This window comes from Carettochelys insculpta, chromosome 3 (assembly GCF_033958435.1).
Source record: "Carettochelys insculpta isolate YL-2023 chromosome 3, ASM3395843v1, whole genome shotgun sequence".
Taxonomy (NCBI): domain Eukaryota; kingdom Metazoa; phylum Chordata; order Testudines; family Carettochelyidae; genus Carettochelys; species Carettochelys insculpta.
In genome coordinates, this window is record NC_134139.1 from 127,161,138 (window position 1) to 127,182,361 (window position 21,224).

General features: G+C 40.0%; 1 protein-coding gene across 1 annotated transcript; it reads right to left on the minus strand.

Moving 5' to 3' along the window:
- Positions 1-248: 248 nt before the first annotated feature.
- Positions 249-20,753, minus strand: QRSL1 (glutaminyl-tRNA amidotransferase subunit QRSL1). Its single transcript, XM_074990795.1, has 11 exons — positions 20,586-20,753; positions 19,194-19,353; positions 18,311-18,409; positions 16,859-16,955; positions 15,563-15,739; positions 11,719-11,894; positions 11,495-11,607; positions 10,163-10,355; positions 7,623-7,740; positions 3,875-4,080; positions 249-2,529 (listed from the first exon to the last, which is right to left on the minus strand). The coding sequence occupies exons 1-11, from the start codon at positions 20,751-20,753 to the stop codon at positions 2,318-2,320; spliced, it is 1,719 nt and encodes a 572-aa protein (XP_074846896.1). The 3' UTR covers positions 249-2,317.
- Positions 20,754-21,224: the final 471 nt, after the last annotated feature.

The window sequence follows — 21,224 nt, forward strand, 5'->3', positions numbered from 1 at the left end:
CAGTTACTAAGAAATAAGCACTCATGTTGGTAACATGGGAAACAATATTCCTGAGGGTAAATTTTGCAGCTGTTACTGGCTGTTGATTAAATTATTCCATTCTAATGTATGGGATGGAAATGCCTAACACAGGGGTTGGTAACCACAATACAAGAGGAGCTACTTTTTTTTAATTTGGTAAAACAAATCAATAATTCCACAGCTGCAGTGCATGTGAATATGTGATGATCCTTAATAAATTACATCCAACTGTACTTTTTGTAATCCCTGTTTTAAGAACAGCACACACACAATGATTTGTAATGCAACACGTTTACTGTAGGATGTTCACAGTTTATTGAAAATAATCAGGATTTCTGTTTTTTTTTTTAAACTTTGCAATTATAGTGTCAGGAGCCACAAAGAAGTCCTCAAAGAGCCCCTGGTTGCAGACCCCTGGCCTAACATTTAATGTGTGTCAAATAATGACTATTTAGGAGGCAAATTATATCTTTCTACACTGTCTGCCGTGAAGAAAAGAATGTACCACTCAATAAAACTGCCTCTTTTTTGGCACCTGAGCTATGATTATAGAAAAACAGAGGGGACAGGAGGAAGAGAAATTGGTGAAAATTAGAAGGTTATTTCTGAAAGGAAACATATGCAATTGATTCTTCTTCTTGTGGAAAGGACTTATCAGTACCACAGCCACCCACAGGTGCTGCAGAAAGATGGCTTTTTTGCCCTGCATATGGTTTAGCTACCTTCTTGCTCTTGAGGAGACAGTTCTGTACCTTTTCATTCATGTGCTTATCTTTCCCTGTCTTTCCAACCTAACTGAGTGCAGATTGTGAAGCTGCAACTCCTGAGGCATATTCAAATTCAAACATTTTCATAAAGACTAACGCAAGTATGCTTTATGCAAAATGTGACATGCAGCCTGTCGTGGAAAAGCTCGTAATCCCCTGAATGTGTACATTCTATTTGTATGCATGAATTACTCCTGTATTTGAAGTTAGAAATATGAATTATAAACATGCTTATATAGCCAGATATGCTCGTGAAGGCCATTAGCGGCACCCAAGGAACTTGAGACAATGATCTGTGAATAACCTTGTTCTTCCTGTAAGCCTGGACTATGGTTAGTCCTGCCTTGGGGAAATTGATATACAGGCAGGAAACCAAAACTAATACTGGTGATTGTTAGAGACCAAGACACCAACTGCATGTTGGCACGTTGACTGGTTGAAAACCTTTAAGACTGAAGAGGGAAAGGACTGGGCTCCAACTAGGAAGCTGCCTAGCTTGTGAGAAAAGAATTAAAACAAGCTTTAGGGTAAGAAATCGCCTGTAACAAGTTGCTTTAGAGTATTAAGTTTAGCTAGTGTTTTCTATTTATTTTGCTTAGTAAAATATTTAATCCGTTTGTTATCACTTGCAATCCCTTAAGTCCTACTTTTTATCCTTCACAATTGTTTACACTGACTTTATTAAAAAAGCAATTTTATTATTATCAAGGGTGACAAAAGCTGTGCATCTCTCTCTTCAACTGATAAATGGAGCAAAAAACTTCTGACCTTATGTTGCATAAAAGTTTTATAGAGTAAGACCAATTTATGGGGGGTTCTGGTCCCACTAGGGCTGTGCACCTGGGTGCTATGCCAATTCCCTGTGTCTGAGCCTGGCCCAAGCTGAATAGATCTCAGTGTCCATGCTGTTCTACCATGGGCTGTGACTCCTATTCTGTGCCTTTGCTGGAGTAGACCAGAGGTTTGGACTCATCACGGCAGGGTGAAGGGATACTCCAGAGGTCAGGTAGGTGGCTCAGTGGTATGATTAGCCCATGAAGTGACAGAGTTAAGAGGATCTCTGTGTCCAAACCAGTCACACAGATCTTCTTCACTAAGACCTTCTAAGGCTGAAGACTCCTTCATGGCTTGGTTCCACTGGAACCATGTTAATTTGGGAAGGTGACCAGAGGTCTGTGAAATTGTACACACTTAAAGAAGATGTCCATGCTTGTTTCCCCCAGGGAGTTAATGCTGCAGATTTCCTTTAACAAATGAGGAAAGCCAGTTCTAATTGTAAGATGCACACTCTGAACATATTTTTATGCTAGTTATAAACAATACAGGCAGTTCTTACAGGCATAGGGAACATACCACAGCCCTCACTTCACTTTAACTACATAGTAGTAAGCTTCCCTGTCTCTCTTTTGCATTCTCCTTTAATACAGATATTTAGATATTACAACCTGTCATTTGTACAAAAACTAAAGGTTTAAATTTCTTTTCAATTTGAAAACAGCACAAAGTGATTGAAACCACCAAGTCCTGTGTTATGAAAAAAAGGCTGATTTCTGGTGGTGACAGCCAGTGTGACCATGATTCATCATTCCCTGTAATTCTATCACAGGGAATTTTACTTGTTTTTCAAACCATTTGGCCACAGTAAGAAGCTGCTGCTCCTGGAATGCACGTCCAATAAACTGAAGCCCAATTGGCAAACCTTTCTCGGAAAGTGCTGTAGGAACACTTACGGCTGGCAGCCCTGAAGGGGGAAAAAAGCAAGATTATTAAAACAACATATGTGCAGGATTTGCTCTGACACACATCATTAGAAATATTACAAAAGTGACTCTTCAGAAAAAGCATGGAAGCAAAGGGACTAGAGTTAAAAATATCATAGCCATATAACCAAGAATATATTACTCCTGGGAGAATTCTATACCACTGCACTTGCACAGAATTCACATCCTCCACATATTCCCCACATCCACAGAAAATGCTTTCTGCCAGAGAGGTGTTGTGTTTACATCTTTCACCCACCAGGGGCTTCTGGGGCCAGAAAGACGGCAGCTCGCTCCTGGGCTGGAACAGCCAGCTGCAAATAGGAAGAGGCAGAGGCTCCATTCTTCAGAGTGACATGCCTGTGGTGGCAGGTGAGGAGGCATGGGATGGGAGGTGGAGTAGTAGGCAGAATAGGGCACTCAAAGCCGGTGTGGGGGTGGTGTCACAGAATGGGGCTCAGAAGCGTTATTGGTTGTGGGGACAAACTGCAATGGAGTCAACGGAGGTAGTAGTTAACAGCACTGAGACAGATGCTGAATGGGATGAGGGTACAGGGCCTCACAAGAATGAAGCAGATGTGCCTAGCGCAAAGGGAAAGGCCAGGGGCCTCACAGTGCCTGCATGGGGTGGCTCCTCAATTCCTTACCAATTCCTGCCCTCCCCAGCAAAGATAGCACCTGTTCAATATTTCTGCCACCCAAACCAAACAGCCTTCTAGGTACACTCCCAGGCAGATACTTCCCTCTCCCTCAGCTTTTCCATTACTCTGATTCTGCCATTCCTTTGCTCTGCTTCTTAAGGGTTTGGAGATATGGTTCTGTGTTGTAGATTAATATAGAATTTGGAGTAATAACTCATTTAATGTGCCTAATATGGAGTCTGATTCTCAAAAACATTTTCTGATTATTATGGTCCATATTGTTACAAACATACTTGCTGACATGATTTTGAATTAAATTACCAAAATAATTTTAACTGGCATCATTATAGTAAGCAATTTTGACAAATAAAATAACCAAATTTTTAAATGGTGTGCAGAATTTTTCATTTTTCGCTGCATTTCTTATCTTTTCGTGCAGAATTCCTCCAGGAGTAATTATATACTTAAATGCTTGCACATTTAATGAATGTACTCATTTAACTACCTCTGTCCTAAGATCAATATAAGCTTTGCTAGTCAAAGAAGCAAATAATATCTTGGTTCGGACAGTTGCTTTCTAAACAAGGATCCTATAGAAAGCAGGCAGCTGACTGGACAGAATGAATACTAAATTTAAGACAAGCTGGGAAATATGCTAAGTAGATGCACTTCTTTCTCTACTTACCTGCCATATTTGCAGCCTGTGTAAAAATATCATCCTGTGCACTGCGGGTTCTGTTGTCTTCTTTGATAAACTCCACGTACTGTATTGTATCGCTTAAAGTAGTAGGTGTGAGCAAAACATCAACACCACCACTGAAAACATTCACAAAGTCATTGGCAATGAGTCGTCTCACTTTTTGGGCCTTGATAAAATATTTCTCATAGTTTCTAGGAACAAAGAGTCACTGGTGTTAGCAATTAAGTTTAATACCATCAACAATTAAAATGGGTAAGTGAAAACAAACCAACCAACCAACCCAGTGTTCCCTCTGCACAGCTAGTACTTAGGTTTTCATCAAAGCAGCATGGTTGCAGATGCTGTAGAAATGAGCCAGGAAACAGTCACAGGGACAGAACTGGGGTAAGCATCATTGACGACTGTGCAGAGGGAATGCATAAATGAAGAAAAAACACAAGCCATGTAAGGGGTAGGTTCAAGGCAGGATTTTATGACCCAGTCTTTTTCTGGAAAATTTATTATTTAATTACTCACTGAATGATGAAGAGTGATGTTTGGAAAAAATATGAGTCAAAAATCACATCTGTATAATAACAATCATTTAGGTGTTCTATCCAATAAGGCACTTAAGCATACGAATAGTTTAACTGACTTCAGAGGTACTACCCCCATGCTTAAAGTTAGGTATTTCAGGTGCACGCTTTGCTACATCGGGTCCTTCTTATTGACATTGCAGTGAAGAACACCAGGTCTTTGCCCAAAACTCCTGCAGTCATTTACTTTACATAAGCAGCAGTTTAGACTGAAGGAGGTGCTGAATTCTTTTTGTGCTTATCTTCAGCAGACGCAAACTAGACAATTTTATATTTCATTCCTACTTCACATGCAGCATTATCTTGAATTTCAGGATTTAATGTCAAGTTCAGAAGAACAGCTTCAAAAGATTAGTCAAACTACTAGTGTAAATATTTTATGTGTAATTAGCAAATACATTGTAAGACAATGGTAAATAACTAAATACCAGTGTGTCTGCTGATAAAGCAATCCAAATTCTCCAGTAGATAACTATCAGCTCATTACTCTAAAGATCTAATTTGCTGAAGAGTTGTAATGAAGAAAAATCTGAACACATCCTAACTTTTTCAGGCTTTAAAAAAATGTACAGGAGAACCTGGTACTTATTCTACCAAAATGATTGTAAAGATTAAAATACAATGGATCAGTTGAATGAGATCAGCTATGTTATGGAAAACGGTTATCTTTCTGGAGTAATTTGTGAACTCTCACTTACCAGACTAAGAGAAAGGTTAGTTGCAGAACTAATGAAAATGTTCTAGTGTAAGCCTAAGAATCTTTTACTAATCTTCCTGTATTTTTTTAATCTCAACTACTTCTGAAAGAACTAACAGAGAAAAGGCTCAGAGAGGCAGCCGTGTTAGTTAGTCTATAAGGTGCCACAGGACTTCTTGTTGTTTTAGAGAAAAGACTAAGTAATTACATTTTAGCTTCCACTTGTGATATATGCCAGAAGGCATAGCTTCAAGTATCGTTTCTATCCTATGATTTTTACACCTCATAGAAAATATTTTGTAAAGTGAATATAGGAGAGAACAAACATGCCTCTCCTGCAATCTATTAAAAGCATGTTATTTAACCCTAAATTCTATTCTTGATGATTCATTTACCATGGATTGTAACACAAGTGCTGACACTGCCCTCTGCTTAGCTCTTGTGAAAACTGCTTGTTTTCTTTCAGCAAAACTGACCCACCCAGGATAACAAGCATCCACCCTATGTTTATGGTAGATGGCCCAGACAGATGTCATCAAAATCACTAAATGGAGGGTGCTGAGCAATAATACTGACAGTTCAAAGGGTCTAGCTGCTCATACGCTGAGGACATCCCTAACTTGAAGACATAAGGGTTTTATTAGCTTGGTAAAAGTTTAAAGCAACAGGAATATTAGGTGTACTCTCTCACAATTGAGGGCAACTGCACCTGTATCTTCCCTTGGTGGTTCAGCAAAGTTACCTACTCTCAGCTTCTAGCTCCCCAGTGACTAGAGAAGTTCAGGACTGCTTCAGCTGAGAACAAACACACTCATAACACGTTCAGTTCACGGGCCTTTGATTTGGACTTTCCAGATGGAGGTAATGAGCATACAAAGGGTCCCTTTCATGGGACATACCTTCCAAAGGCTCAGAAGGGAGAATATGTGTAACCCTCACCCCAAAGGTTTTTCCTAGAAAATTCTCACATATTGTTACAAAAAGACTTTTGAAGTTACTAATACCTCCCAGAGACTGCATTAATCTTGGATCCTGCTTAAGCAGTCCCAGACAATCCCGCAACAGTACATAAATACTTCTGATACAATGAACTTCAAAGGTGCTAAACTCAATTCCAAGTTTGTTAATTGTGCCCGGGTCATTTAGAATGGCAGTAAGTTGTTAGTCTGTCACATTCCATTTTCTTTAACTGACTCTGCCACAAAAGCAGCTGATTGAGGTTTCAGCGTGGAAATCCTCAATGTTTGGAATCCAACAGGGCAGAGGGAGAGAAAGTGGACATTTTACCAAGTTAGAGGGGTAAAATGCTCTCCTATAATGAAGACCAATGGAGAATGAATGAGAATTAAAAGTAAGTTCAGTCTGAGTTCTCACATCAGTTCATTCAGCTGAGCCAGATCAATAAGGCTCCTCATGAAAATAAGTGAGTTCATTTGATCACACCACTGTAAATTTATTTTCTCTGTAGACTCAAGCAGAGAGATGGAGATGGCAAGAGAGCTATTTGAACTAAGTGCCACCTCTTCTGGCTTTCCATGAGAGGCATCAGTCGAACATAGAAGTGGAGAGTATTAACAAGTTTAAAACTGGCTTGATACTGATGGCCAGAGAGCATTTAATAATAGAACAGTTTGGCGGGGTGAACGCTCAGTGGTCTGAGCATTGGCCTTGTAAAGTTGGGATTGTGAGTTCAATCCTTAAGGAGGCTATTTAGGGTTCTGAGACAAACAGTTTTTTTTTTTTTAAATCTGTCAGGGATGGTGCTTGGTACTGCCAGTAGGGCAGGGGACTGGACTCAATGACCTCTCCAGGTCCCTTCCAGTTCTATGAGGTATGTATGTAAGTACCATGACCAGATTGCTCCAGCCAGCCCTACTTGGCCACTGCTGTGACGGTGGCAGCCAGGGACCCTGAAACTTGAGCAGCAAATTGGAGGGCTGGGGGCTCCCAATAGGGCTATGGCTGCTGCTGCTGCTGCTGCTGTAGTAGCAATGGCCAGGAGCCCCCATCCTTTTAAAATCACTAGATCCTCAGGCAGCTGTCTCTTTTATGCCTTCTCTCATTAGCAGCCCTGTCGCCAACAGTGGGGAGCAAAAGGGGCAGGACTGTTAAAGCACTTGCTGTGGCAGTGCTTTAACCTCAGCCATGTATGGGCTGGTATGCCATCACTGCCCGTTTTATCCTCTGCATTTACAGCTCTTTTCTGATTTCAAAAAACCACCACAGACTAAATTTTTTGGCACTCAAAGTGCAAATCACACAAAATGTTGTTCCAACCTTCCTAAATTGAAAACGTTTCAGTTAAGAGTAAAGGAAAGCATTGCTTCGTAGGCATTAAAATCTGTTTGCCACCTATTATAGCAATAAGGAATTTGCCTAACGTAAGCAAGTTCATCATCATCTGCTTAACAAATAAGTCACAGATATTGTACATTCAAGCTTTACAATGTGCGGCACTTACTGTTTCAACAAGAAGTAGTTTCCTGCTAAAATTCTTCCTCTTACAACATCATTAAACCCTTCTCGGCGTGTTGCAGCATACATGGCTTCTGTGGACTCGCCCCCACTGGCCCGGTGTCCTAAAAGTAAATCACCAGTGATTTGGAAACAACTCCTGAAGATCCATGAAAACCATTAAACAATATAAAATATTGACTTTCACAATGACATCGTATATCAAGTGCAGCAGATGTTAACATGATAGCTTTGCACACAAAAACTAATGTTAAATACTCAATACCCAAATTCTTCCCAATGGAACAATGCAATGGGATTTTGGCTTCTATGCCTAGATTTCATCTACAGTATGTATAGTAGATGAGGGGCAATCTCTAACTTCTAAAAGATACTCAAATTTCTGTATGACATAGAATGCATCTGAGATGGAAGTGATCCAGAAGTCAAAGGTTTCGGCTTTAAGGCTTCCTGAATATATTACTGTTTGAGAGGGAGGAAGACAAGAATCAAGGAAGGTTCGTCTCTGTGGACCTCCATGCTCTGGACTCACACTGGCGTTATGCATTTGGAATCTCTAGAAAGGAAATATTTCCTTCTATCCAAAAAGAGAAGTACAATTAAAAGTACTACTGTATGAACTCTCCTATCTCTGATTTCAGTCTGACAGGGAAGGTTGAGAGAAGCAACTTTTCCCCTCCTTCACTACACGATTGTATAGAAATATTTCAGCAATGCTTATAGCTCACCCTTCCGCTTGAGACTAAAATCTGAACTGAACAATCCTGATTCATGTGCAGCAGCGTACACACATCATAAACAGTGCTGAGATGTTTCTCTCAGACTAAAAAATTGCTTGCAGAAATGAAAACCAACAATTTATTTATAAGATTTGATCCTAAGCCCATTGTTTTCAATGGAATTAATTCAAGAGATTTTTGAATCAGCCTCTAATCTTTCCACAACATTAAGCATACCCAAAACTCAGCACCAATCACACTGATGTAAGCAGTGAAATTCCATGCACGTCAATTAAACTGCACTTTACTCTGGTACTTGCTTAATAGTTTGGCCAATGATTTAATTCTGTGACCCACTGACAGGTGTGCAAAGAGCACTGAATTTAGTATGAAAGACTTGTGTATTTTTTGGAGGGATAGTGTCAATATTTAAAAGCCCAGAATGGGAGCATTAGGTATGTATAAAGAGAATCCAAAAGATCACCTCTTGTAAACAAAATTATAATGGTGGGTTTGTGACATAAAGAAAGGAGAAAAAACAAAAAATAGGAAAAGCATAGTTAAGAGGGGAGAAAAGCACCAAGAGAGATACAATAGTCAGGTGCAACAGGAATGTTTAAGGAGGCCTAACTCAAATTGCTATTGTATCAAATTGTTTTCGAAGTCAGTCACTCAGGCTGTGTCTACACGACCTCCCTCCTTTCGGAAGGGGCATGTTAATGAGGGAGTTTGAAATATGCTAATGAGGTGCTGCCATGAACAAAGTGCCACTTTCGAATTGTGCACCACCCATGTAGCCGAGGGCCTTTCGAAACAACCCCCCAGTCTTCGAAATCCCTTTCTTCCCATTTGTTTTTGGAACAAGGAGCTTTCAAAGACTGGGGGGATGTTTCAAAAGATCCCCAGCTACATGGGTGACGCGATTTGAAATTCGTACTTCTGAATTGCCGCAGCTGCCATTATGCTAATGAAGTGCTGCATATCATGGCAGCACCTCATTAGCATCTTTCAAACTCCCTCATTAACATGCCCCTTCCAAAAGAAGTGGGCTTGTGTAGACACAGCCTCAGTGGTTTAAAGTAAGTAAAGCTTATCACAAGATTTGGTATGGTATCAAAGTGAATTTTTGTTTTTAAATCACCCTCACCAAACCTGCTATGATCAAGTGATAGATTCATTAAGCAAACTAAAATGGCAAACCATTAAGACATAACATTTCTCAGTCAATATATTTTAAGTCTACCTGGTTCATTTCCCAGATAATTCAGGATTATTTCAAAATTTACATTAATTAGCACAGGACTATATTTGGCTGTCCCCACTGACTGAACATTTTCTCCCTCAGGTGCTTCTAAACTTTATAGAGTTTAATATGTTAATGCACAGTATCTCAACCAATAAAATGGCAAAACATTCAGCTATACACTGAGCTCTCATATGCTTTTAATAATTCACAGTTTGTTTTCAGAATTTCTATTTGAATTTTTGTACTACAGGCAGATAGCCACTGGAGCTTTCACAATCACTCAGGATAGCTTGCAAATGCTTTGATCACCTCAGTTTCTAGTCATTCACTCCAGCTTTCAGCTGCAATGGGGTATTTACCACATGTTGGAAAAAAACAAAACAAAACAAAACAAAACCACAACTCCATGCATTCAATCATTACATGCGGGTAAGTAGGTTTATTAAATCACCATAACACACACACTTTTGGCAGACGTTTTATACCACTTCACAGCCAACAAAGTGAATATTTATATTTATAAATAATATAGCCCTTTTTCCTTTGAAAACTGAAACTTACCATATTCTAGTCCATCAAACCTGGCCATATTTGATGCAACTTCTGCCGTACACAGCACATGATAGCAGATAATTGAATACTGTGTGTGCAGGAGACTCACTTCAATCACCTTGGCACCTGCATTCTCAAAGAGGTCAGCTGCCTTAGACCACAGTGCCAGAGTTTCACTAGATAGCCCCGGTGCATGATACTCCTTAGGGGAGAAGGAAAGTTAGGAAACTAATGCAATGCACAAATCTCCACAAATAACCTTTACTCCACAAATTTACTTTCAATGGTTCTTAATCATCTGTTAACTGTAAACAAGCCAAATTATGCAATATACTATTAGATGCAAATACTATTACTTCTCTCTACATTCTTTTTTTAAATAACTTATTACAGACTTAAGTTTTTGCTGAGCATTAGAGGATGCTGCATAGTATTCAGTTCACAAATTTCACAGATTTTAAGGCTAACAGATTATTATGATAACCTAGTCTGATCATCTGCACGATGGCAATTAAAAAACACACCATCGAACTTTTGAACCTTGGCTACCTGATCCCCGATTAGAACCCTTCTGTGCTATTCCTTTCTCTGCACAGTACAATCATCTTTGTATTTTGCACTAATATAGTGCCTTTCAGCCCAGAATCTTAAAGCACTCCATAAATATTAATTGAGCCTTAACATCCCTATGAGGTGAGTATTATCCCTATTTGCACTCAGATTATGTCTACACTATGAGCGAGGGATACAATTCTCCTACTCATTCACATGTACTCAAGGCAGCTCAATGAGAGTGTAACATGAGCATAAACAGCAGTGTAGCCATAGCACAGGCAGTGGCAGCAAAGCCCCAGCTGAGTGATGCGAGAACTTATCCCCTCCTCTGCAGTTTCAAGTTGGTCTGTCTGCAGCACGTGCTACAGCAGCTATACTGACGCTTATACTCAAGTTAGCTGTCACTGAGCTATCTTATGTGTACACAAGTAGTGGGGGCACATCCTACAGCTTGTAGTGTATACACAGATTCAGGAACCAAGAAAAGAGTCACTTCCTAGAGGTCAAGCAGGTAATCAGTGAAAGAGCCAACAATAGAATCCAGGAGCTCAAGCTCCCAGTTTCCTCTTATAACTTCTAGATAACATTCCCTCCAAAGGCTGGGCAGAAGACTACAGAGAGAGTGTCAGTATCTGAAGAGGTAGACACCAAGCAATGAAATATACACGCTTTCACTCCCACATGCTGTCGCCACAGAGCCAAATCACTGCAGACTTTGGGAGCAGGACACAGAACTTTACACTCTGGTATGATTTTTTTTTCCAGTGATAAAGTTGGGAACGCTACCTTTGGTACGCCTACACAGAGACTGCTGGCATCCATACAACTGGGTAGTTCAAATGGCTTAAAGGGATCCTGCACAGTAGTAGAATCTTTAGGATCATGTCCTGCAAGCACACCTGAAAGATGAAAAAAAGGTTCATGACATACATGAAAAGTAGTACAATCGAGTCTCAAATTCAAAACGTTTTGAGAAAAACTATATATAAAAATAAGTGCACTAGTAATACCCAGTATAATTGCTGCATCATCCACACATCTGGTTAAAATTCCAGGCACATCCATAGAGTTCACCAGTGGAATGAGACCGTGACGAGAAATCAGTCCATAGGTTGGTTTTAAACCTACGACTCCACAGTGAGCAGCTGGGTTTCTCGTGGACCCTCCTGTATCTGATCCCAAAGCCCTATGGTTTAAATAGAATTATTAGTAGAACTGATACTACAAAACACATCCAAACTCTATCTGTTCTTAAAGCCACACAGTTTCAAATGGGACATTTTAAAATCCACAAATATAAGACTAATTTAAAGTATCTCATCTTCACGCACTCATCTCCAATTTATTTTGGTTTTTACTATTTAGTGTGAAGAAGCAGCAGCAGCAGCTTTCAGTTTACATACTGATAAAAGAGATCCTTCACATTTAACAAGGCACATTGTTCATCAAGGAATGACTTCTTCATATTTTCTAAGACCAAAGCTATACATCATGATTTTCCTTCTACAGGAAAACTTCAGATGCTATACTTATTTCTAGTAAAGCTAAATTGCAATTTTGACTGAAATGCGTCAAAAACACAGTTGGTGAAATCAAAATGCACTATGAAACTTGTTTCAATGAAATCTCATTTTTCAATAAAACTAAAAATTAAAAATTTTCCAGTCTGAATTGAAATTTTCTTTTTAATTTCTTAAAAAGAAATGTCAATTCAAAATGAAATAAATGGTTCCTTTTTCTTTTGTTTCCGATCTATTCAAAAATCAAAAGCATATTGAAATTAGAATGAAACTGCTTTGCTCAAAAATTTTAAGTAATAAAATTGAATTTGACCACTTCTAATTTTTCATCATATGTGGTATTTTTTTGTTTCACATGAGCTAGTTTGTTAGATGGTTGAACCAATGTACTACTAATGTTACTAAATGGAATTCTCTCAGCCAAAGGGTGAGAATGTTGTATGGTTACTGTCCTCTCAGCGAATAGTTCTTATTTATGCAACAAACTACATTCTGGTTTTGGATGTCTTGACTTCTCTAAAACACCATACACTTACATCTCAGTTCAAAGACAGAAATATAGGCAGTACTCTTGATTTCTTTTCCGTTTTCAAAGAAGCTGAAAGAGTGGATGAACAGACAACAAAATGGCTGAAAAAGGCCATTTTGATTTGACAAGTGTTTAGCAGTCACACCCTCATCAGAAGTGAAGTGGATCAGATGTTCTGAGCCCAGACCACCTTCCAGTGAAGTCAAGGGGAGACTTTCTACTGATTTCAGTGTAAGTTAGATTGGGGCCTTAGTGGATACCATTTAGAGCAGGTGTCAGTGAGAGAGTAACGTTTTGCACATTAGTGTGCAAATGATGAAAACCTGTATTATAAAGATAGGGGAAAAAACAAGCTGTTTTTAAGAACACACTTTCTGAGTACAACAAAAACATTTTTCCTTTTATAGATAAACAAAACCATTAGCTAATGAATATTCTTAAATAAATAGAGCTGAAATCTTTTAACAATTAGCAGACATTACTACATAGCTCCAACTCCTGCCCAAATTACTGTTTATATTCTCTGTCCATTATTCCTGGGGGAAAATCTGTGCCCGATTAAAAATTTTACACCCAATATTAACAATTCTGCACATAATATTTTAAAATTCTGCAAATTTTGTCAAAATAACAGTAAAAAATCAAGCCAGTTTAAAATTATTTTGGTAATTTATTTCAGAATACTTGTCAGCAAATATATCTAACAATACAGACACACAAAATTTCCCTCAAGAGCAGAGGGACTGGAAAGCGCTACCACAACCCAGTTCTTACTCTTCTGCCTCCTTTCCCCTAAAGCCCAGTAAGAAGGCCAGACACCATGCTCCCACCCCTAGAGCTAAGCCATGGGGAACCTCCAAAGCCAATACGTCCAGACCTCCCGTCCCCCAGAGTCCAGACACAGGAGCCTCCCTGCCCAGACACTTGTGTCCCTCACTCCCTGGGAGCCCAGTCATGCCCTCTCCCTCATCCAGATACCTTCCCTCTTAGTACTTCGAGCCCAAGCAGGAGAAACAGCCTGATGCTTGCAAGTCTAGTACCATGGACTTTCCTGTGCATTGCTCTCTCTTCAAGTGTATGTCTGGCTGGGTCTACACTTACCTTGAATATCGATGGCTGCTATGCGATTTTAGGTATGCCAACTGTGTACCAAAAATTGATTTTGCAGCTGTCGATATTCATCCCTGTCCTCACTGCAGAATGCCAACAGGAGGCATTCCTTAATCCTTGTGGCTCGCAAGGAGTTCCGGGGTCATCATTGACCACGAAATGGCACCCTGGAAGATTGAACCTAAGTGTTCGATCCTCCATTGCAAATGTAGACCCAGCCCTAGTTACTCTCTAGCTCTCTTCCCCTTCTCTGGCAGTGTCTTCTACGTTTGAACTGGGCTCTGCTGGGTCCAGCAGCCCCTATTGGAAGCCAGCAGCACAGCCACCGATTTCCCATAGGGAAAAGAAAATGTTGGGCAAAAAACATTAATTTCTGAAAAAATCTGCATTGTGTAATGGCAAAGAATCCCCCCAGGAGTAGCCCTTGCAAAGAGTAAGAGAAATCTTACATTCTGGAATTGCACACACTGTGGCTACATCTACACTAAGAGGCTCTTCCCAGCAAAACTGGGGTTTTCTCAGGAAAAAACACAGGGCGTCTACATGCAAAATGTCCTTTGCCAACAGTTTGTCGACAAAACATGGCACATCTGCTGGCAGTTATACCTCTCCTTGTTCAGCAACAACACCTCTTTTGACAGTGTTCTGTCAACAAAACAGCAATGTAGATGCTCTGGGGCTCTTTTGTTGACAGACAGATTCTGGTTCACCGGGCAGTCCTGTTTGCAGAGCTTCAGGTCAGCCGTTCTGTTGAGAGAGGGCCGGGCAGCCTGGCTGCTCTCTGTTGACAGAACAGACTGTTTTTTCAATCTGCTTTTATGTGTAGATGCAATCTGTCGCAATCCCTTCTGACAGTGTCATCTGTTGACAGAAGCTTCTCATGTAGACATAGCCTTTGTATATTTACAAATCTACAAAGCTAATAGCTGATTACTCCATGTAGTTAATAAAATATATCTATATTTTCCATACAAAATATCAATATTTTACATGTCATAGCAAACCAACAGTGGCTTATGCAATAAACCCTCTCTTTTCAATTCTACATTTCAAAAAGGTAATTTCTAAGCGTTTGTATACCTTGGTTCTTTACAGTAAATCTAGATTTCTGAAAATTATCAGTCACCAAATCCTATGTCTGCATTAATAAGTAACACTAACATTTAAATTAAATATACAGGAGAAAAGACTATTACACTTTAACAGTTGAGATCTTGAGACAGCTAAGAATCAAGATTCCTTCTCCTTTTTGGGGCTGCAGGGAGAGAGGAGAGGGGATTCCATGACATTTCCAGAGACAGTACGTGTGAATGATAACAGCATTATTCTTCTTGTTGCTGACACCACAAATGTCAAGCAGTGCAAAACGTTCTCAGCAGTCTGCTGAATGATGCTCAGAATGAAACGAAGTGTAAGCACACCTCAATGTAATCATTCATAATTTGTGTTAGCATTTCAGTACCTCTGTGTTTTTCCTAATGTAACTAATTCTTCAATACCAATGCAAATAATCCCACAGTTCCACACAAAAATTGTATCTTCCTTTCCCCCAAGCACTTCACTATAAATGAGGTTACTGGAAAATTCTAAAAATCAAATTAAGACTTGAGAAAAAGTGCACACATTGTTATTAATAACCCTTAGTAATTAGTTAGTGAACAATAAAATTAGTCAGATTACTACAAAGGTTCTTACGCAAAGCATGTGAAAGAAGACACTGCAGCAGCGCTGCCTCCTGAGCTTCCTCCTGTTATTAACCAATTGGAGTCTTCATTCTCAGTCTGGGCCTTCTGCGCACATTTTTCTCTGTACTGCCTTGAATAACTCCAGGGGTTTCTGACTGGTCCAAATATTCCATCTGTGCTCCCAGATCTGGGGTAATAAATTCAGACAGGATAAACACAGACATCTATATTTCAGTAATGGATTTCATATTATTAATACAATACTCCCAATTCTACCTTTTACTCGTGGCCCTTCAGGCAAATCTGACTGTGATATGGAAAGGCTGGGATAGATTTATTTGACCCTAATGCTGTTTTAAAGACTTGCAGGAGAGCTTAACACTCTATAGTTATATCTTCAATGTCTCCTTCCACAGAGCAGACTGGGGGCTAAATTCTCCTCTGACTTATTCTAGTATAAATTAAGTCAGTGGATTTACATTGTGTAAGCATCAGGAAAATTGAGCCATGAATTTGCTTGAAAACTAAGGTCTTCAAGCCTGAGATACTCAATGCTGGAAGTTTATTAGTAACAGAGAGGAAGCCGTGCTAGTCTATACACTATCAAAACAAAAAGCAGTCAAGTAGCACTTTAAAGACTAACAAAATAGTTTATTAGGTGAGCTTTCGTGGGACAGACCCACTTAAGTGCTGTGCTTTCTATACTGCCATCTACGTTCCCACCATTGTGTGACTCTCTTTCTACTGACACGCTATTCTGATGACATCTTGTGTGGTTCTCTCTCACCTAATAAACTATTTTGCTAGTCTTTAAAGTGCTACTTGACTGCTTTTTGTTTTGGAAGTTTATTGTATGAGAGAACCACACAAGATGTCATCAGAATAGCATGTTCGTAGAAAGAGAGTCACACAATGGTGGGAACATAGATGGCAGTATAGAAAGCACAGCCCTTCCCGGAACATAACAGGTCATGGATCAAAGTGTAATTCAGTTACTAAGAAAAATGCAGCCATCTTGGAAAAAAATGCTACTCAATCTCCTCAGTACCATCCTATCATGCACAGCTGCTACAATGTCTGCCCCTCTCTTTTTTAAAATCACATAACATAGATAAACACCATTCTAGCATAACTATTCAATGAGAAGTTCATAGACATAGTCATCATGTTTCATTAGATATGCATGGAGAGAATTTAACATCATATAACAGACACACAAACTGAGTTCTCAAGGATTACAGACAGATCATATTAGATGCTGCAGTTACATTAAACATGCAACTAAATTAAATTTAACACTACTTACCCCATTGCAAATTCATCTAGATTTGTTTTTCCTAGAAGTACAGCCCCCTGATCCAATAACTTCTGAACTACTGTAGCGTTGTAAGGGGGAATATAACCTTCAAAAGAGTCAGTTTTGTTAAGAAATTGTCAAATACCATCCGTTGGACTTTAATAATTACGCCTCCAAACATTTTAAAATAATCAACTCTGCACAGCAGCTGCCATGGTCTAGTGCTACAAAGTTTCTCTACGACAATAGTAGTGATAATCAAAATTCACTAATAATAAATAAGGAATAAGTCTTAACCTGAACTTTTATTATTTCCTAGAATCTTCCTTCTCCTGAGACTGAGGGAATCATATAGTTAACTTAGACCTTGCTCACAGACCAGTTACAGAGCACTTAAACAGGATATTGCAGCCAGAATTCTAACAGTTTGTCTGACCAATATCAATGGTATCTTTTTCTTATGTTAAAGCTTATATCAGAGTTTCACCCTCACAAATCTCACCCACAATATCACTGTCAATTGCCTCTGTTTTGGTGGCATGCAGAGCAAAGGCAATTTGAGGTAATCTGACCCTTATTGTTTAAATGGATATATTTATTTCTCCCTTTTTATTGTTACAACTAACTACTAATTTATTTCAATTGTGCTGTTGTCTCCCTCCCTCCCATTTTTTCGATTTACTTTGTGCAACTGTCAGTACTTTTTTGTATCAGTTTCACTTTCCCTTCATGAGTTACTGTTCACTGTTTGTGGTGGTCTATTACACAACTATCTAAGACAATTTTTTTTTCAATATGAAAATAATACTGCTTTGACTAATAAAACATATCTTTATAATGCTATGCACATCTTAAGGGGCTGGCTAAATGAAATAATGAGATATGGGTATTCAAAATAAAAAAAAAAACCTTTCTAGAAACAAAAATCCAGAAAGCAGAATTTAAACTAATGACTCACATTAATATGAAAGACAACTCTTAAGCTCAAAAACTAGGATCAAGTTACTATGAACACAACAAGTATTGTGTTTGCAATTTGCAAAATACAGAAAGATAGTTTAACAAACAAACAAACCTCACTGACTACTCTCCTGTAACAAAGGAAAGTATAACCTATTGATTACATACTAGTTACATTTAATGTACTGATTGTAGTTAATACAGGTGGCATTTGGAACATTTCATATTTTCCCATGTAGGCAATAACAATAAGTTAGGCATTTACATATTTTATATGAAGATTTATATTATTATGTACTATTATTATTGTGAATGAACAATGAAAATTTATTCTTTTTTTCTTTTGTTTTTTGTTTAAATATGTATTTACATTTTTGAGCTGCAAAAAAGGTACTGAAAAAAACTGGGTTCCAACTATATAAAGTTTGGGAAATTCTGGCTTAGAAGAAAGGAACAGAGCTGCAAAATGGTGTTTTCTTTGCCTAAAATGCTCTACTTTACCTTTCAGCATGTTTGATGCACATGTTGTTTCAATACCAGCTGTGCTGAAGTTGTCTTTTACTGCAACAGGAATTCCATCTAAATCCCCCAGTATCTGACCTGTGTTAGGAATTGGTACAAGGACAGCAGAAGTATTAAAACCAATTGTTCGTTTCCTAGCAATGACATTTTATATTACTCTTCAGCTACACTTTTAGAAGTTGTGCACAAATGCTTTTAAATTATATTTTCGCAGTAGGGTTTTTGTTTTCAACTCCATCATTAAGAATTTTACTTAGGCCAGATTTTCTCCCATTCCGCATAGTCTTAGCAACTAAATGGCTTCCAAAATAGGTAAACTATTCCAAAGGAAGCTTACCTTCTCAGATATAGTAACGATTACATCCTTAGGAATGAAGTAGATTTAAGCAGCTATCTAAGTCAGAAGTCATACATTCTGCCTTCTTGAGCAAGCAACTGTGCTCTAGGAATTGTTGGTTAGAAAATAAGATTCTTCCCTGGATAACTAACAGCCATCTAGGAAACATTCTGCAGTGCTAAATGTCTTGAACCTGAAGCATACAGACTGACATTTTGATGAAGCAATGGGATGATAGAAACTGAGAGACAGAAGAGCAGATCTACCTGGCTGAAATTCCTCCCTTCGTCTCATCACTCACCGTATTTTGTAAATGGTGACTGGGTACAGTGGAGTGCAAACAATATAGCCACAGAGCCTTTAGCCTCAATAGGACACACAGTTATTCATACAGGCAAGTCAAATGAATAGAAAACTAAATTTTCTTATTTTAAAGTCACTCAGTCTAACAAAAGGTTCAATCCACTACAATCAGAGAATGTAAATGGAAGAACAGCAACTTAATACACATCCAGGGTAACTTACCTCTCCTATATCTCTCCTCTGATTCTTCAGCCTGTTTCAGTGCTGTATCTTCTGCTATAGTAATGTAAGCATTAAGAAATTTGGTGGCTTTAATAAAGGAGAGACAACTCTGACAAAGTTCTGTTGGACTCAGTTGGCCTTCTCTCAGTGCAGCGGAGATCTGAAATGACAGTTTGCATTTTTAAATTGCAAGGTCCTAGTTACAAATACTGAAATGACTTTCAAGAATTGTCAGTCAAGTTTCCACAACTAATTTCCTCCCTCAATCCTTAATTTTGAGGGCAAATTTCATACATGTAGTTGTTCTATTGCAAAATAAAGCATTAGCTAACAGAGCATTCCACCATCTTTCATACACAACTCTTTCAAAGTATTTGGGCTTCAGTCAGCAACGCCACTCCTTTTCTGGTCATGTCCTATACAATTTCTAAATATAGTGGTAATATGAAACCATTTTTGCAGGTGAGGATTCTCTAGAAAATCCATTTTGGGCATCAGTTTGTCAGATCAAGACTGTCACATATAACTACTTATTGTGGATACAGATGCAAGTGTTGTGGCAAAATTATTATTAAAGGCTATTTTAAACAGAGCTACAATCCCCTAAACTGCACAGGACCTTAGTTAACTTGTTTTGTTTTCTTTGTTTTGGCTGATGAGGAAATTCATCAGCCAAAGCTTGGTTCTCAATAGCACCACTCTCTCAGAGCAAGAAGTTGTGTGGCACCTTATAGACTAACAGATATTTTGGAGCATAAGCTTTCATGGGCAAAGACCTGCTTCATCAGATGCATGAGTGAGGGGGGAGTGGTTCAGAGAGTATTAGTCTATACGGTGTCACAGGACTTGTTCTCAAAGATACACACTAACACGGCTACCGCTCTGATACACTCCCTATTCATTTACATGCTATCACGCAAAGAGAAGGGAGACAGGATTTTAAGTAGGTTTTATTCAGCTAGGATGATCAAACAACCCAATATTGAGGCTTCCGTCTTATTTGGGATGCGATAACCTCTCCAAAATCTGTTCCCATTTGCTATCTGGCCACCCCCGTTCAGGGCACGGACAATGCACTGCAGTCCGGAGAGCCTGCTTGTTTCGTGTCCTGCCAATGCCTCTCTCTCCCCACCCGTCCCTCCCTAGCCCCAGGCGGGTCCCAGCGGGCACGCCCGGGGCTGCGCGAGGGCCAAAGCGCTTCCGCCCTTCGCTGTCGCTGCCTCTGCGCCGCCTTTTTCTCTTGCGCAGTGAAAACTCGCCGCTGGCTGGGCGGTGACGCCGGGTACCCCGATACCGCGGCGATGGGCGCGGGCTGAGAACGGGCCAGGCTCAACTCGGGGTTCCGCCCTGACCCCATGGGCTGGCGGCCCCACGCGCCCGGAGCTCGCTCACTTCTCTGAGGGAGGCACGCAACATCCTTGCCGCTCCGCGCCTTTCGGGCGGACACCCCGCGATGCCCCTGCCAAAGCGCCTTAGCAAAGACTCGGACACCCGGCCATGGGCGCTGCCATCTTGGATCGCACAGGTCAACAAAACCTGTCTCCATTGGCTCGGGCCCATCGGAATGGGATGATGCAGGCTCGCTATTGGCTGAGGTGGGGCGAATGGGCGTGGCCCAGCGGAGAGTGACCCTTACCCTGAGCGTGCTGTGTGGAGGAGATTCCGGCCAGGCAGGGGGATGTGCTGAGGAGTGGGGCAAGCGGCAGGGACAGGGTAGTGGGGGTCTGAGAGTGAGAGTGAGAGTGAGAGTGAGAGTGAGAGGCTGACTCCTGGGAGGTTTGGATCTCCTGGCTCATAGTTGAGCTGGCTGAGGGGTGAGGGTTCTCTTTGGGGCATTGAGGTTTGGCCTGGTATTGTCGGGTTGATTTCTCCCCACCTTTCACACGAGGTATCCTCTGGGGGTGTAGCTGCTCGTGGGGAAAAATCAGTTTCTTTAGTCCCTTGCTTCACACCCCAGGCGCTGCGAGCCTCGTAGGTAACGTTGACACTGGAGAGCCCCCATCTGTGTCTTAGTAAAGGAAGAAGTAGAAC

Bases quoted from the DNA above. Each gene is read 5' to 3' on its own strand.
- QRSL1 (XM_074990795.1), bottom strand. From the start codon at position 20,753: ATGGGCCCGAGCCAATGGAGACAGGTTTTGTTGACCTGTGCGATCCAA. The intron at 19,354-20,585 runs GTGAGCGAGCTC...CTGTCATTTCAG, and splicing joins TGCGTGCCTCCCTCAGAGAA to ATCTCCGCTGCACTGAGAGA. The intron at 11,895-15,562 runs GTAAGAACCTTT...TTTAAACCATAG, and splicing joins TCTTCTTTCACATGCTTTGC to GGCTTTGGGATCAGATACAG.